Consider the following 15,479-nt stretch of genomic DNA (forward strand, 5'->3'; position numbering starts at 1 on the left):
CAGTGCAGATGTGGGTGAAGTTATCCCCTCTGGTTCAGGAGCCTGATGGTCGAGAGGTAATAACTGTTCCTGAACCTGTTGGTGTGGGAGCTTCTGCTCCTGTACCTCCTCCCCAAGGGAAGCAGTGAGAAGACAGCATGGCTTGGATGGTGGGGGACTTGATGATAAGCAGGAGGTACAGAAGCCTCAAGTTCCACAGTACCAGGTTCAAGAACAGCTACTTTCCTTCAGCCATTCAGGCCTTGAACCATAATCTTAATCACCAAAGTTTAGCAACACCATGACCACTTCGCATTAAAATGAATATTGACTTTTTGTTCTTATTGTGTTTTATTGTAAAAATCATGAATAATTTATGTTTCTTTTTATAAATGCTGCTTATACGATGCTGTTGCAAGGAATATTTTCACTGCAACCATGCATACAGCAATTAACTCAACTTTGACTTTTTATAGAGGCTTCCAGGTATGCTTTTTTTTAATGAGTCTCTATTTTCAGCATTGTTAGGTGATTATGAATGGTTGGGTTTGGAAAAGCCCAACCAGCTTGATTTTCCAGGGTTTATTTTCAGCAGCGTCACAAAGTTGCAACAAGAATGTTTGCTGCCTCAGAGCTCCAATGACCTGGGTTCGATACTATTTCAATACTGTGCAACCCACTGACTCCATGTCATCTCTATTCCTACCCATTAGAACCAGACATGATGAATTACTGGAACCACTTTTTCCATGGAGTGATTAGCAGTGACAAAAAAAAAACTCTGATGGGGCTGCCACCACTTTCAAGGTACGGAGCAGATGTTCAATGTCACACTGACTGCACTCACTCTGACACGGCTTCCTCCATTCTCACCACGCCTGCCTTACAGTGGTGGTTGTGATTTTGCACATGGTCTGAGAAATGTTTCTATTGTAAGACTGGGAGCTTTAAACCCTGAATGCAGGCAAGTGAAATCAAAGTAAAAGATTTGGTCAAAAGTTCAAGACCAGAATTTTAATAATTCAGTTCCATTAAAAGAATGTGGCATATCGATCAGGATAATTCTGGCTATTTTTCACTATTGTAATTATCGCTGTCATCCTTAATTTAATCAAAGGTATGGTGCTATATTTTGAAAAATATGCAATACATTTAAACATACAACTTCTAACATGGAAGGATGTCTGTTAAATAAAAAAAAACATTGGTGGCACAAGTGGCAGTAACATTGCATATGCTTATGGATCATCCCCATTTCTATAGAGTTGCCTTGCCCAATCATATAAGAAATAAGGTATTAATTGATTGATTATCTTGTGTCTATAACTTAGAGATTTGTTTGAATTTCTATACTAGGGTTTAGAACTAATTTCTATAAACATTTAAAGCTAAATGTAAGTTTTCATCACAGTATATTAGCACATTTTTAGTACTAATATATTGCAATGAATGATCACATTTAAAAAATGTCTTGCAAGTACCTTGCCAAAATAAAACTGTTAATATTTTCAGTTAAGTGTAAGTATGAGAAGTGAAAGCATACTTAAATGTAGACAGTCCAGTGTTATAAATAGAGCAGAAAAGCAGAGGCAATGACATACAAGTAGATCAGTGTGTATTGAAATTTAGACCTAGAATTAGGAAAGCAACAAATATAAATCACACAGTGAAATTCTCTGCACCTCATTACTTTTCATCATATCCTCGAAACAAGAATAATCATTCAGAGACTGGCTCTATTCCATGATCCCTTGTCCATTATCTGTGAATATAGCTAGTGATCTATTGATGTCTACAGAATGACAGCAAAGGTCAATCACCAGCCATGATAGTATTTCCAAAAACATCCTGCTCTTCATGCTCCACAAATTTTCGGCCTGCTCAATTCAATCCACTTTCCCTCATTTAGAAACTTGTTAAATTGCCGACAAATTGGTGACCTACAGGGTAAGGTATTTTTAAGGATATAGAGATTTTATCTTGGATACAAAACAAAATAATTTCAATTGCTTTATTCTCTTGAGAGCAGAAAAGTTTGTTAATTTCTACTTGGAATTCTAAATTCCCTCTAGCAAACCGAGCTCTAGACCGTTGATCCAAAGTCATGCGTTCGAATTGTACTACTACAGCCAGGGAATTTAAACTCAAGTAATTATTAAAAATTGAATATTTCAAAAAGCTAATCTCAGTAATAGAACTCCACTATTACATTAAAAACTCATTTGGTTCACTAATATTCTTAAGGGCAGGACATCTAATATTCTTCCTTGACTTGTCCTATGTGTGATTCCAGACTCACCACTGTAAAGTACTCGACAATAAATGTTTGCATTGTCAGCGATATCCACTCCCCGTCAATGAATAAATAAAATATGTATATTAAATGTCATTCAAAATTAATGCAGTATATCAATCAATCTAAGTGTAAATAACATGTCTATTGATAATCTTTGGGAATCTATGGGTACCATATATGGATTAGAAAGGAAAATTCTCCAAGGCTGAAGTAGGGTAATTCTGTGGATTTTGTAGTATAGCATTCAGTACACCACAGACACATCCGCAGCTGTACTTGCAGGCTTATTACTTATTGATCAGAAGGATGAATAACTGAAAGGATTATTTAACAATAACAACCGGTAAATTTTTCTTCAAATGATTGTTGTCATCATGGGAACCAGAGTGCAAGAACAGTTAGTGGAGAGGTTGTGGAGGCAAATGTTGGTAAGATCTCAGGCAAAGTTAGGAATCTTAAGTTTGAGCAAGGTATGACTAGTGTCCTGAGCTGCATGCATTTCAATGCAAGAAGTATTGTAGGAAAGGTGGATAACAGTGCTGAAGATGAGGCAGCTGGTTCACAAGCAGAGGCAGTGTGTAGAGAGGAGAGGGTGCTGAAAGGGCAAAATTGCACTCAACAGGATGAGTTACAATGTAAAAGGCGGACGAAATCAAAAAGGATAAATACAGGACTGAAGGTGTTGGACTTGAATACACGTTGTATATGGAATAAGGTAGATAAACTTGCAGCGCATTTTCAGATTGGCAGGTATGATGTTGTAGGCATCAATGAATCATGGCTGAGAGAAGATTACAGCTGGGAGCTTAGTGTCCAAGGGGACAGACTGTATCGGAAGGGCAGGCAGGAAGGTTGACGGGCTGGTGTTGCATTGTTGGGAAAATTGAAATCAAGTCATTAGAAAGGGGTGACATCAGGTAGGAAGGTGTTGAATCATTGTGGATAGAGCTAAGGAACTGCAAGGAAACAAAGAGTCCCTGATGGGAGTTGAGTACAGACCCCCAAACAGTAATAGGGATGTAGTCTACAAATTACAACAGGAGATAGAAAATACATGACAAAAGGCAATGTTACAATACTGATGGGGGATTTCGATATGCAGGTAGGTTAGGAAAATCAGGTTGGTGCTGAATTCCAGGTGGGGGAAATTTCTAAAGTTCATACGAGGTGGCTTTTTAGAGCAGCTTGTAGTTGAGCCCACTAGAGGATCAACTATTCTGGATTTGGTGTTGTGTAATGAACCTGAATTATCAGAGAGCTTAAGGTAAAAGAACCCTCAGGGGAGAGTGATCATAATATGATCAGATTCACCCTGAAATTTTAGAAGCTAGAATCAGAAGTATCAGTATGACAGTGGAGTAAAGGGAATTACAGAGGCATGAGAGAGGCGTTTGCCAGAATTGGTTGGAAAAGAACACTGGCGAGGAGGACAGCAGTGCCGTAATGGCTGGACTTTCTGAAAGTAATTTGCAAGGCACAGGATATGTACATCCTAAAAAGGAAGAAGTATTATAAAGGAAACATGACACGGCTGTGGCTATCAAGAGAAGTCAAAGCCAACATAAAAGCCAGAGAGGGCATATAATAGAGCAAAAAATAGAGGGAAGTTATAGAGGATTGGGAAGCTTTTAAAATCCAACAGAAGGCAAATGAAAGAGTAATTAAGAAGGTAAATTTGGAATATAAAAGTAACCTAGCCAACAATGTTAAGGAGGATACCAAAAGTTTCTTCAGATACATAAAGTGTAAAAGAGAGGCAAGAGTGGATATTGGACCACTGGAAAATGATGCTGGAGAGGTAGTAATGGGGGGGGGGGGGGCAATAAAATGGTGGATGAACTGAATAAGTATTTTCAATCGGTCTTCATGGTGGAAGACCCTAGCAGTATGGTGGAAGTTCCAGGTGTCAGGGGTCATGAAGTGTGTGAAGTTACCATTACTAGAGAGAAGACTCTTGGGAAACTGAAAGGGCTGAAGGTGGATAAGTCACCTGGACCAGATGGTGTACACTTCAGAGTTTTTAAAGAGGTGGCTGAAGAGATCATGGAGGTATTAGTGTCAATCTTTCAAGAATCACTAGGTTCTGGATTAGTTTCAGAAGATTGGGAAATTGCAAAGGTCACTCCAATCTTCAAGAAGGAAGATAGGCAGAACTGTGGAAAATATAGGCCAGTTAGTCTCATCTAAGTGGTTAGGAAGATGTTGAAAATGATTATTAAGGATGAGGTCGCAGGATATTTCGAAGCACATGATAAAATAGGCTGAATTCAGTATGGTTTCCTCTAGGGAAAATCTTGCCCGACAAATCTATTGGAATTCTTTGAAGAAATAACAAGCAGGATAGACAATGGAGAATCAGTTAACAATGTGTACTTGGATTTTCAGAAGGCCTTTGATAAGCTGCCAGACATGTGGTCGTTTAACAAGCTACCTGCCCATGGTATTACAGGAAAGATTCTAGCATGGATAAAGCAGTGGCTGATTGGCAGGAGGTAAAGAGTGGGAATAAAGGGAGACTTTTGTGATTGGCTGCTAGTGACTAGTGGTGTTCCACAGAGGTCTGTGTTGGAACTGATAATTGTTACATTAAACGTCAATGATTTAGATGATGGAATTGATTACTTTGTTGCAAAGTTTGCAGACAATATGAAGATAGGTGGAGGGGCAGGTAGTTTTGAGGAAATAGATAAACTACAGATGGACTTAAACAGATTAGAAGAATGGGCACAGAAATGCAGATGGAATACAGTGTCAGGAAGTGTATGGTCAGCAGTTTGGTAGAAGAAATGAAAGGGTTGACTATTTTCTAAATGGAGAGAAAATACAAAGAACCGAGGTGCAAAGGGATTTGGGAATCCTTGTGCTTGATTCCCCAAAGGTTAGTTTGCAGGTTGAGTCTGTGATGAAGAAGGCAAATGCAACGTTAGCATTTATTTACAGAGGGCTAGAATATAAAAGCAAGGATGTGATGTTGAGACTTTATAAAGCACTGGTGAGGCTTCACTTGGAGCATTGAGAGCAATTTTAGGCCCCTTATCTTAGAAAGGATGTGCTGAAACTGGAGATGGTTCAAAGGAAGTTCATGAAAATGATTCCAGGATTGAATAGCTTGATATATAAAGAGCGTTTGATGGTTCTGGGCATGTATTCGCTGGAATTCAGAAGAATGAGGGGTGATCTCATTGAGAGGCCTTGATGGAGTGAATGTGGTGAGAATGTTTCCTATGGTGGGAGAGTCTAAGACCAGAGGACACAACCTAGGAACAGAGGGATGTCCTTTTAGAACGGAGATGAGGAGGAATTTCTTTAGCCAGAGAGTGGTAAATTTGTGGAATTCTTTGCTGCAGGCAGCTGTGGAGGTCAAGTCCTTGTGTATATTTAAGGCAGAGCTTGATAGATTCTTGATTGGTCAGGGTGTGGAGGGATATCGGGAGAAGGCAGGAGATTGGGGCTGAGAGGAAAATTGGATCAGCCATGTTGAAATGGCAGAGCAGACTCTATGTGTCAAATAGCTTGATTCTGCTCCTATATCTTATGGTCTTATTAAGCACGTGATGTGAGTCAAGTAACGGTAATCAATAATGTAAGAAATAAAAGAAGAATTTTAATAATTTGACCTAGTCAAAATTCTGGCAAGGTTTTCTTTGATAGAGTTTTAAAAGTCAATTTTTAGTGGAGTTACTTGTCTGAGCATTGTTAGGTTAGGAATGGCAGGGGACCAGAAGTTAAATAATTAGATTCCAGAGCATGTTCATTACAAACTGTAATTACACTTCAGAATTAAGCAAGGAGATTTCAAAGTAGTAATTGTCTGAATTTTGCTTCCTAGTTACAAAAGCCGCCATCTGCCTTTTCACTGGTTCCAAGCTTGCAAATTTCCTATTTTTAGTGTTTGTCACAACTGAATTGGCAAAAACTCACACCCTTCCACATGAGATTTCTATAAAGTTAGCAAACTCAGTGAGAGTTGTAGCTGACTGGGAGCCACTCATCTTTTCTTTGCACGCTCCTGGCCCTTCCAGTAGAAGTTAGATGTGGTGATATAGAACTTTACATGTAAACTTCAGTTGGTGATGAAGAATAACTGACTTCATAGGTGCAGAAAATCCAACTGGTATTTACATTTCAAAAGAGGGAAAATATAATTTCCCAGCTAATCTAGTACTGCAAACTACTGTGATTCAGATTAAGACTGAAGAAAGAAGTCTGATCATTCCTACCTGTACAAAGGATGCTCAATCACTAGTTTAACTTGCAACAAAATTATCTCCATTTATTGCAGCCCATATAGTAATTACAGAAGCTGAATGTTAAATGGTGTTCTGAATACACCAGGTTGACAATTGACAGCAACACCTCAGTAGGTGAGAGGGAGAGTGAACTGATGTTAGTTTCACTCACAGATACAGTACTTGGTTGCCTACAGTATATCAAGGGCAATGCATTTAAATTGATTGAAGGAAACAGAAACAGGGTTAAAAAAAATAAAACCGATAATGCTGAAGGCCAGTCAGCATCTATGAAGAGAAAACAGAGTTAACATCTCATAACCTTTCAATATCTCAGCATTTTCTGTTTTCCGTTCATGGCAGCACATGCTCTTCAAAGGGTTTTGTTTTTTTTGGCTGCTGAAATTATGATATGGGCTTCAGTCACTTCATACCTCCTTAGCATTAATGAATTATTAAAGTATCTGGTGCCTTCACAGCTAAAATAATTTGCTTTAAAAAATGTCTCCTCAAGATGCACTTGACAACAAACAGAGACCTCAAGCTCAATAAATAACTACAAGAATTTGTTGCGACTATTTCGGTTTTGGAAGAAGCAGCAATGTATCGACTATCCCAACAAGCAGCGAACAGAAAGCAAGGGGAATTTGAGCCGTTTAGTTCTGGAAGATAACCTGCACATTGCCATATCAGATTGAAGCAGCAAACACACAGCCAGCAGGTATCAACCACCTTGCTCACACCTTTTAAAAGAAAATGCCATCAGCACTGTCACACCAGCTACAGCAAACAAGGGAATCCCACCACCATAAGTAACACACCAAGTTGACTTGACATTTCATTGCGAAGCTTTATCAGCACAATCCAGAGGACTGGCAAACTTGGGCATTCGTAATAACCCATTTTTAAAAGTTATTGCAATAAATTTTAAATAAGTGTTGAAGCTCAATTCTCCTCAACCAGGATTGCACTGATCTCAGACCTGCAGAATCTCAATCTAAGACCACTTCTATAGAGCAGAGGCCCAGAGGACACCCGAGCGAAGGGGCGAGGAACTACAAGGAAGCATTGGATTCAGCTTTACCTGGGTCTTCAAATTCCATGGGCATGTCCACGACAAATTTTTCACTGTATACCCCATACAGGCCATCTGAGCATATGGCAACCACTTGAACAACATAACTGGTATCTGGTTGTAAGTTGCTAAGAATGGCTCCCTGAGAAATGAACCATTGGATTATAATTAGAGGGTCTGACAATAATACTACAGTACAATTACACACTTTCTTGTTAACTATATTGTGTGTTACATATTACCATGTCCTGATCCCCATCCGTCAGGAACATATGTCTGGTCAGGTCATCTCCATCTAACTGCTGGTGGAACACTGCATATCGCTCCAGGAGATCACCATAAACTGCCCTTGGTCTTTCCCAGAGAACGAGCAAAGAGGTATCATTCTTTGCATCTACTTGGAGATTCTGAGGTTCCGAACTGCAAACTTTGAAGAAAGAGTCAAAGATTTACATAAAGTACATTGAACTTACTACAGCTCAACCTAATAATTAGTGCATTACTGCTCTATGTCAGTATCAAGCCAGCAAATAAACAAGAGCAGAGGAAAGTTCCTTTTGTTATGCTGATGCACACACCTCAAATCATTGTGGGGTTGATTACTACTTGTGTAATAATGATTAATTTCTTTATGGAGAAAAGAGAGAATCTCAGATCACTAATTAACCATTTGCATTTACAGATTCTTCTTTGAATAGAAGGAGAAACAAAAATTTTCTGTCACTGACATATGTTTGATATTTCTCATATGTAGGAAGAGATTCCACACCGTGTCTCTGCTGAATCTCAGATCATTCCCACCATTTCTCTTCCAACATTTATTTCCCTGTATCATGTTCTTTCTCACATGCCCATCAATTCTCCCCAACCCCGCTTCATTTCTCCTACAGCCATCTACACCATAGCAACCAGATAACTTTCTAGGACAGCTAGGAAGGCTGTCAGATTGGAGGCGACTCAGATGGAATTGAGGGTGGCTTCACTGTGGCAGTAGAGGAGGCCATGGACTGACATGTCACAATGAGAATGGGGAGTGGAATTAAAATGGTTGGCCACCAGGAAGTTCTCACTGCTACTGATGGAGCGAAAGTGCTTGACAAAGTTGTCCCCCAAATCTACCTAGTCTTGAATCATTAGCAAACTTACAAATATTACTTTGTCCCCTTTCATCAAATTGTTTACCTTGATCAAGAATAGTTGGGACCCAAGTAATGATCCTTTCGGCACCTTACTAGTCATAACACAACAACTGGCCACAGCTCAAAAGCAGGGTGTTTTTGAGGTGGTAATTAATGTCAAAATCTATACCAGTATATTTCTCTTCTTGCATTTATCTCCTTTATCTGTTAAATTACCATAAATATTGAAAGAAACCAAGGTAAACCTTGGATTTGATGTTTTCTGTGGTTAAACAAAGTTTGCTGCCTCTGTTCACTTTCGGTTCTCTGGTACCTCAGCGAACATCAGCACTATTGGGAGTGAAAGAGATATTTTGGGAAAATACAGTTGTGGAATAATTTTTGATTGCTTTGTGTGCAAAGTCATGTCTTCAATTTTCAGAGCTCTTTTGCTAGCTTAGGATTTCCACAATGAATTACAGCGAAATAACTATTTTTATAAGTTTAGTCTCTACTGTAAAGTGGGAAATGTGGCTGCTAATTTACAATTTCCCATGTTCAATTGAGATAAATGGCCAAACTATCCAAGGAAAAAATAGTGGGTGGGGCCCATAGAAGCCTTCAACCTTTCTTAATCATTATAGTGATTTGGAATGTCTAACATACATCCAAGAGGGCAGAAGGAGTAGAGGTAAAGGCCGTGGCTGTAGTCCACCCGAGTTTATGGTTTGGATAGGAACTAGACCCAGTGCATTGAGTTCAAAGGCTCTGTCCCTCAAGCCCTCCTGATAGTAAGGCTGGAATGGAGAAGAGACTTATTATGAATTATTTTATTTTTTTAATAACTGACATTCAGATATAATTAACAAATTCTAATAAATAATTCAATTAAAAATGAATAGAAATCATCAAATAGTTATACAAATTAGAATCAGCTTTATTATGCAAAAGAGGTGGTGTTCATGGGTTCATGGAGAAACGTGATGACAGAGGAGAAAAGCTCTCTCGAAAAAGTTGATTGTGCATCTTTACACACCTATACCTTCTCCCCAGTGGTAATAATGAGAAGAGAGCATGTCCTGGTTGATCAGGGTCCTTGATGACCAGTTTCCTATTACCCTATACCCCTGTTGATAACAGCAATCAGAGCCTAGGCAGAATCCATGTGGCATTCCCAGTGGGAACCTACCAAGAGTGCTCCATGCTAAATAACTCCATACTGAAAGCAGCAACTTCAGTTTTGAGGACAGAACACCAACATTCCCCATCAGGACAACCACCATAAGCTAGCATAGTGGAGTCAAAAGATGTATTTGAAAGACAGCACCTCCAACAAAGCTGTAACCCACCAGAAGTCTCAATCTGTATTATAGATTTATTTCTGGAATGGGACTTGAATTCATGACTATCAGACTCAGAATAAGGAGGGGGAGCTGCTATTATGCACTCTGAAATATTTCTGAAGTTAGTTTATAATAAGTCTTGTATAATCCGAGCATGCTTCTGTAAACCCAGTCACAATTTGAAAAACAGTGCCAGCAACACTATGATACAGTTAATTTTTTGATTATTGTTGTAATGTACCAAGTTACAATGAAAAGCAATAGATGGCATGCAAAATAAAGCACTTCACTGCACCTTAATACAGGTGATAACAATAAACCAGTTTATCAATTTTATATATTTGAGCATTACTTCAAATATAGTTCTTGTCAAAAAATCATCGTTTCAACACCAGATGGCGCTTCAAGGCCAGAAATGGTGCTCTTTTTTTTAAAAAAGAGTTTTAAAATTATCTTATTTTTAAGTTAAAGATATTCTGAACATCAGGCCACTTCCGACTCAGAATGAATTACAGAGTGTGTTGACAGGAAAATTCAGACAAAATGGAGCAAAACAAAGGGATTGGGTTAAAGACTGCACAGGTTGTGATTGAAATATACTACAATAGATGATGGATACGGAGGAGAAAAGGGGCGCAGATTGAGATCAGTTCTAAATAGCTTGTATTCCAACAGGGATTTAAAACAAACATCAAAATAAGTTGAAATGAACAGTAGATGGCCAAACTTAATTCATGCACAGATTCTGGAGGGAAGTTGCAGTAAATATGTAACCCCAAAGGTCAGCTGATGTTGAAGACTCATTTGTCTGCCCTTGGTATTGGCTTCAATCAGACTAATGGCACAATTTTCGCTCAGGCAGGAGTTTAAATATTCGCAAAACAGAAAAAGATGAGGTGATCGAAAAGCATAAGTTCCTTTTTGTGTTATGTGTATCTTATATTTTACCTTCGTACTTTTCCAGACATTAAACATATAAATTTCAAAATCCTCCTTCTAATGATTTCAAATTTACAATTCAAATTTCCTACATCTGAGCAAAATGCAAGAGAAGTTGGTTTGAATTCACCCTCCAGTACACATCAATTTAATGAGGACTTTTGTAACTCTTCGCTCATATGACACTCCCACACATGCCCAGTCTGAGAATACATTCAAAGTGTGGAAAAATGTGAGGTCACAAAACTGAAAAGGCCAGCTCACTCAGAAATGGATAAAGGCAGTCTGTCAGGGTCTTATCATTAGACCCAATATGATAATGCTACAAATGACAACATAATGTGCTTGTCCATATAGAACCCAAGACGTATTATGCAAATCTGTCTTCAGCTCTGAATCAATAGTAGCATAGGTTCTAGACTCAAACCCCAATCCAGATAGCTGAACATGTGTTGACAATCCAGTGTCGTGCTTGAGTGAATCACTCTGCATGAGGCACCACCTTTCAGCGAAGTTATCAACCATGAGTTCTATATGTCTGCTCAAGTTGATGTGGAAGATTCCAGGGATCTAACAAGATGTAAAAATGACAATCTCTCTATTACACTAAGACTAAAATTTTATTCCTGAAATAACATTACAAGTACAGGTTATCTTGGTATATTTGCTGTTTGCATTCAAAAGTACCTGTGCATTTCCTACAGAGCTACGATATGAAAATTGCAGAGTAATTGATTAGTTGTAAAGAACAGGCACTTTACAACTACAGTGAAAAGTGCCCGTGCTTTACAACTAAAAGCAGAGTCAGTTGTGCATTTCACTACTGTGGCACCAGGCGAGCACAATTGGCCAGCAAGTAAAGCCACGGCTTCACATCTCTAGAGGTCCAGGTTCAATCTTAAACTCTGGTGCTGTTTGTGAAGAGTTAGCATTTTCTTCTTCATGACCTTGTGGAACTTCTTCCAACTCTGGTTTCCTCTCACATCCCAAAGGTGTGCAGGTTGGTGGGCAATTTTTCCACTGTAAACTAGGTTAGAATCTGTGGGGAGGGAGTTGATGGGCTTATGGGGAGAATAGGTAGAGTGTTAAATCATTGGGGGAGTGGAATTGGTTTGGTGAGCTTGACTCAGTGAGTTGAATATCCTCCTTCTATATCACAGGAAATATAAAATATATTAAAAGTAGCAGCACTTAATTGCTGCTTCAAAGTTTTGTTTTACCTAGCCAATAAAGCAATCATGATCATAGTTAATGTCAAATGACTAACACTCCTGGTTGAAACAAGTTGTACTTGCATAACTGATTCATAAACTGGGTCAATCACTTCACTTCTTAATTACTTAATTGCCTGTAAAACTTGAAAAGACATCAAGATTGTGAAATATCAAGAAAAGCTCTTTCTTCATGTAATGTAAAGGATCTACCAAAAGTCTCCTCAAGGAAACACTGAGAGATTTCAAATGGGATTAATAAACTCTCCCTTTAAATTGTTTCAAAGGTACAACAGTTTGAACATACCTGGGTCAGGAATTACTTCTGTCCCTGTGTACGAGGAAAAGACTTGCTCTGCAACTTGGTCCTGCTGCTCTCTGTAGTTGTTCTGAAGATAATCTATCAACATGACATAGCCAGCTTGTTGCACGGTCAGCACCTCACAGAATACCTCCAGCTGAACAAAGGGTCAAAAGAAAAAACTCCTTCAGAGCTCTTAACATTAATGGCTTTTCACTGCTTCAAAATCGTTGAACATCAACCTGTCCTCAGCTGGCATCTGCAATCTTCAATTTCTTAGCTAAGTTGATTGGACATGAATCAAATCCGAAACTGCAGCAAATTCCCCTTCTCTTGTGCAGGGGCACTTGCAATTAAAATACTTTATTAATGGCTTAATTCTGGATGAAAATGTTCATGTTTTATTAAGGCACCGTAAGAAGAATTTGAAATAATGTCACTGAGGATTTGTGTGATTAAATTTCCTTCTTTACATTGTAATACTGGGAAAGATGTTTTTGGTAATTTGCAAATACAAAGATTCATGCTGAGCTCTGAATATGATGAGACTTTAATTCATTTGAGGAGCTCAGGTATTACTATAAAACTGTAAGATTAAATTAGAAAGTCATAAAAGCAGCCAAACCCAAAGATTAAACGGCAATCCCTTTGAGAAAAAAAACTGCCTTTGTTGACTGTTTAATCCACATTACTAACATGCACTGACATGGCTCTACACCAGTACAGTTATTACTACAGTTTCACAGAAATAATTGGAAGTTTGTCGCTGGCAAATTTTAACTGTGGTTGACAAATAATTTTTAGTGCATTTGTTCATGTCTCCAAATGTGGGTTTTCATTTCCTGATCCTATCTGGGTGCAATTAATCCAGTGCTCAGCAGTTATGTCCACCACCCACAGCTTGACATATAGATCTATTCTCATGCCTAATTAATATAAAAAAGGTCCAAATGGCTGTACTTAGTAATATTATATTGGCTGTAGTTGCAAAGGTAGGGAGATGTTTGAAAAACTTCTGGACCTTCTACACACTGGCATCACTATAAAGACACATACTGTACAGTACTGGAGACCCAGAACAGTGAGAGCTGACTAAGGCAGCCCTGGAAAGTATAAGCTTGTGACTGCAATGCACAATTAGCCAAAAACATGGCACAGGCTATATACAAAATTCAGGCTCCTTCCTTATTAATATGATTTGGCTGAAAAATCAGCAGCAACTCCATTTCTACCAGTTAAAGGCCAACACTATGTGCAGCCAATATTTGCTGAAGCCATGCCTGCATTTCTTAACGAGGAGTGCTTAGAGGCAGTAACTGATAGCAGATGGGATTGTGTGGGTTTTGGGATCACCTTGAAAACTGGAGAATTATTACAAGCAGGAGCGGGCGTCCTAATTTCCCAGCGTGGTTCTGGATGCCTTGGTAGATAAGTTGGAGAGAAGGAGAGATGTCTTCTATTTGGAAGTAGCCAGGGAGCTCCCCAGACAGAGAAGTTGCAGTGTGAGATAGTTACAAATAAAGTAAATGCTAAAAATGTCTCAAGAACATGAAAACAGTACTGCATGTTGGCACCTCTCAGATGCTATTCTCCCTAAATCTCCAACACTTACTTTACAGGTACGCCTTCGTGAAAGATAGAACTGCTATTCAACTAGCAGAGAGCTTTATCAGATACCTCACTGTATCTTCTCACTAATTACACCACCAAACCTCATATATATCCCCAGATACACTCCTCGCTCACCTTCAGGAGAATTGGTTTTGTGCCCTTGAGGGGAGGATGCCAATCATCATTGCAGAGGCCTTCCCTGAGACCGTGGGCAGTGGAAGTGGAAGATGATGGAGGTAATCATTCCATTCACCTGATCTACTGGTGGTGGGTGCTGTTAACAGGCACCTCTTACAGTAGAGTTCTGTTCGAGGTCAACCTTTGCAACTTGCAACTGGGCAGCATTCCACCAGCCACTCTGCAGGGGCACATCATAGGGAATGAGTGACTGGTGACCAAGGAAAGCAATAGGGCAATCCAATGATGCTGTAATGCTTTTGCTTTAGATGTATAAATATAGTTTTGACTGATTATTTGCTTTGACCTTATATTCATCAGCTGTGGTTAATTGAATACTGGGATGATCAGCAGAGAGAGAAGATAATCTTGGCACTATGAGAATTTACTCCCTTGTTCATTCATTGGTGGAATGTAAGTGTCGCTGCTGGGCCGGATTCTTGTTTTGACCATTGTTTTTGCCCTTAAATAGGTGTTACACATGGTTAATTTATTCCCATGCTGCCCTTTCTAGGATTCAATTAGATCAAGTGGAAAAGTTGTCCAAGGAATAGTAAATGGAATTTAATTGCAAAGTGATGCATTTGGGAAGGTAAACCAGGGCAGGGCATGTTCAATGAATGAAAGTGCCTTGGCAAGTATTGTAGAATAGAGAGAACTAGGGGCACAAAGTACATAGTTCCCTGAAAATAGCAACACAAGTAGACATGTGGTGAAGAAGACGTATGATATGCTGACCTTCAAAGGATGGGACACTGAATACAGGATTTGAGATATTATGTAACAGCTGTACAGGCATTGATGAAACCACACTTGCATATTGTGTGTAATTCTAGTCATGATACCATAGGAAGGACATGATTAGGCTAGACAGGGCGTAGAAAGGTTTCCCAATAATGTGGCTTCAACTGGAGAGTTTGAGCTATGAGAGATTGGATGGGCTGGGATTGCTTTCCCAGGAGCAAAGGAAACTAAGGAGTTGAGGGTGAAGGATAATCCTGAGCTTCTACAGGTATGTTAAGAGCTAAAGGATAGTAAGGGATAAAATTGGTCCTCTTGAAGATCAGAGTGGTTGGCTATGTATGGAACCAAAAGAAATGGGAGAGGTATTAAATGGGTTTTTTGCATCTGTATTTACTAAGGAAACTGGAATGGAGTCTATGGAAACAAGGCAAACAAGTAGGGAGGTCATGGAACTTA

General features: G+C 39.1%; 1 protein-coding gene across 4 annotated transcripts in view; it reads right to left on the reverse strand.

Annotated features, from left to right (window-relative positions):
• The window catches only part of ptprz1a (protein tyrosine phosphatase receptor type Z1a), a 252,244-nt gene that overhangs the window by 91,093 nt on the left and 145,672 nt on the right, over nucleotides 1-15,479 (reverse strand). For all 4 annotated transcript variants that reach the window (XM_073059138.1, XM_073059137.1, XM_073059139.1 and 1 more), the window contains exons 8-10: nucleotides 12,498-12,648; nucleotides 7,822-8,006; nucleotides 7,589-7,721 (exon numbers count right to left, since the gene is read on the reverse strand). In XM_073059138.1, coding sequence (XP_072915239.1) covers nucleotides 7,589-7,721; nucleotides 7,822-8,006; nucleotides 12,498-12,648 — 469 coding nt within the window. The remainder of the gene's footprint in view (nucleotides 1-7,588; nucleotides 7,722-7,821; nucleotides 8,007-12,497; nucleotides 12,649-15,479) is intronic.

The sequence above is a fragment of the Hemitrygon akajei genome, chromosome 10, assembly GCF_048418815.1.
Source record: "Hemitrygon akajei chromosome 10, sHemAka1.3, whole genome shotgun sequence".
Lineage (NCBI taxonomy): Eukaryota > Metazoa > Chordata > Chondrichthyes > Myliobatiformes > Dasyatidae > Hemitrygon > Hemitrygon akajei.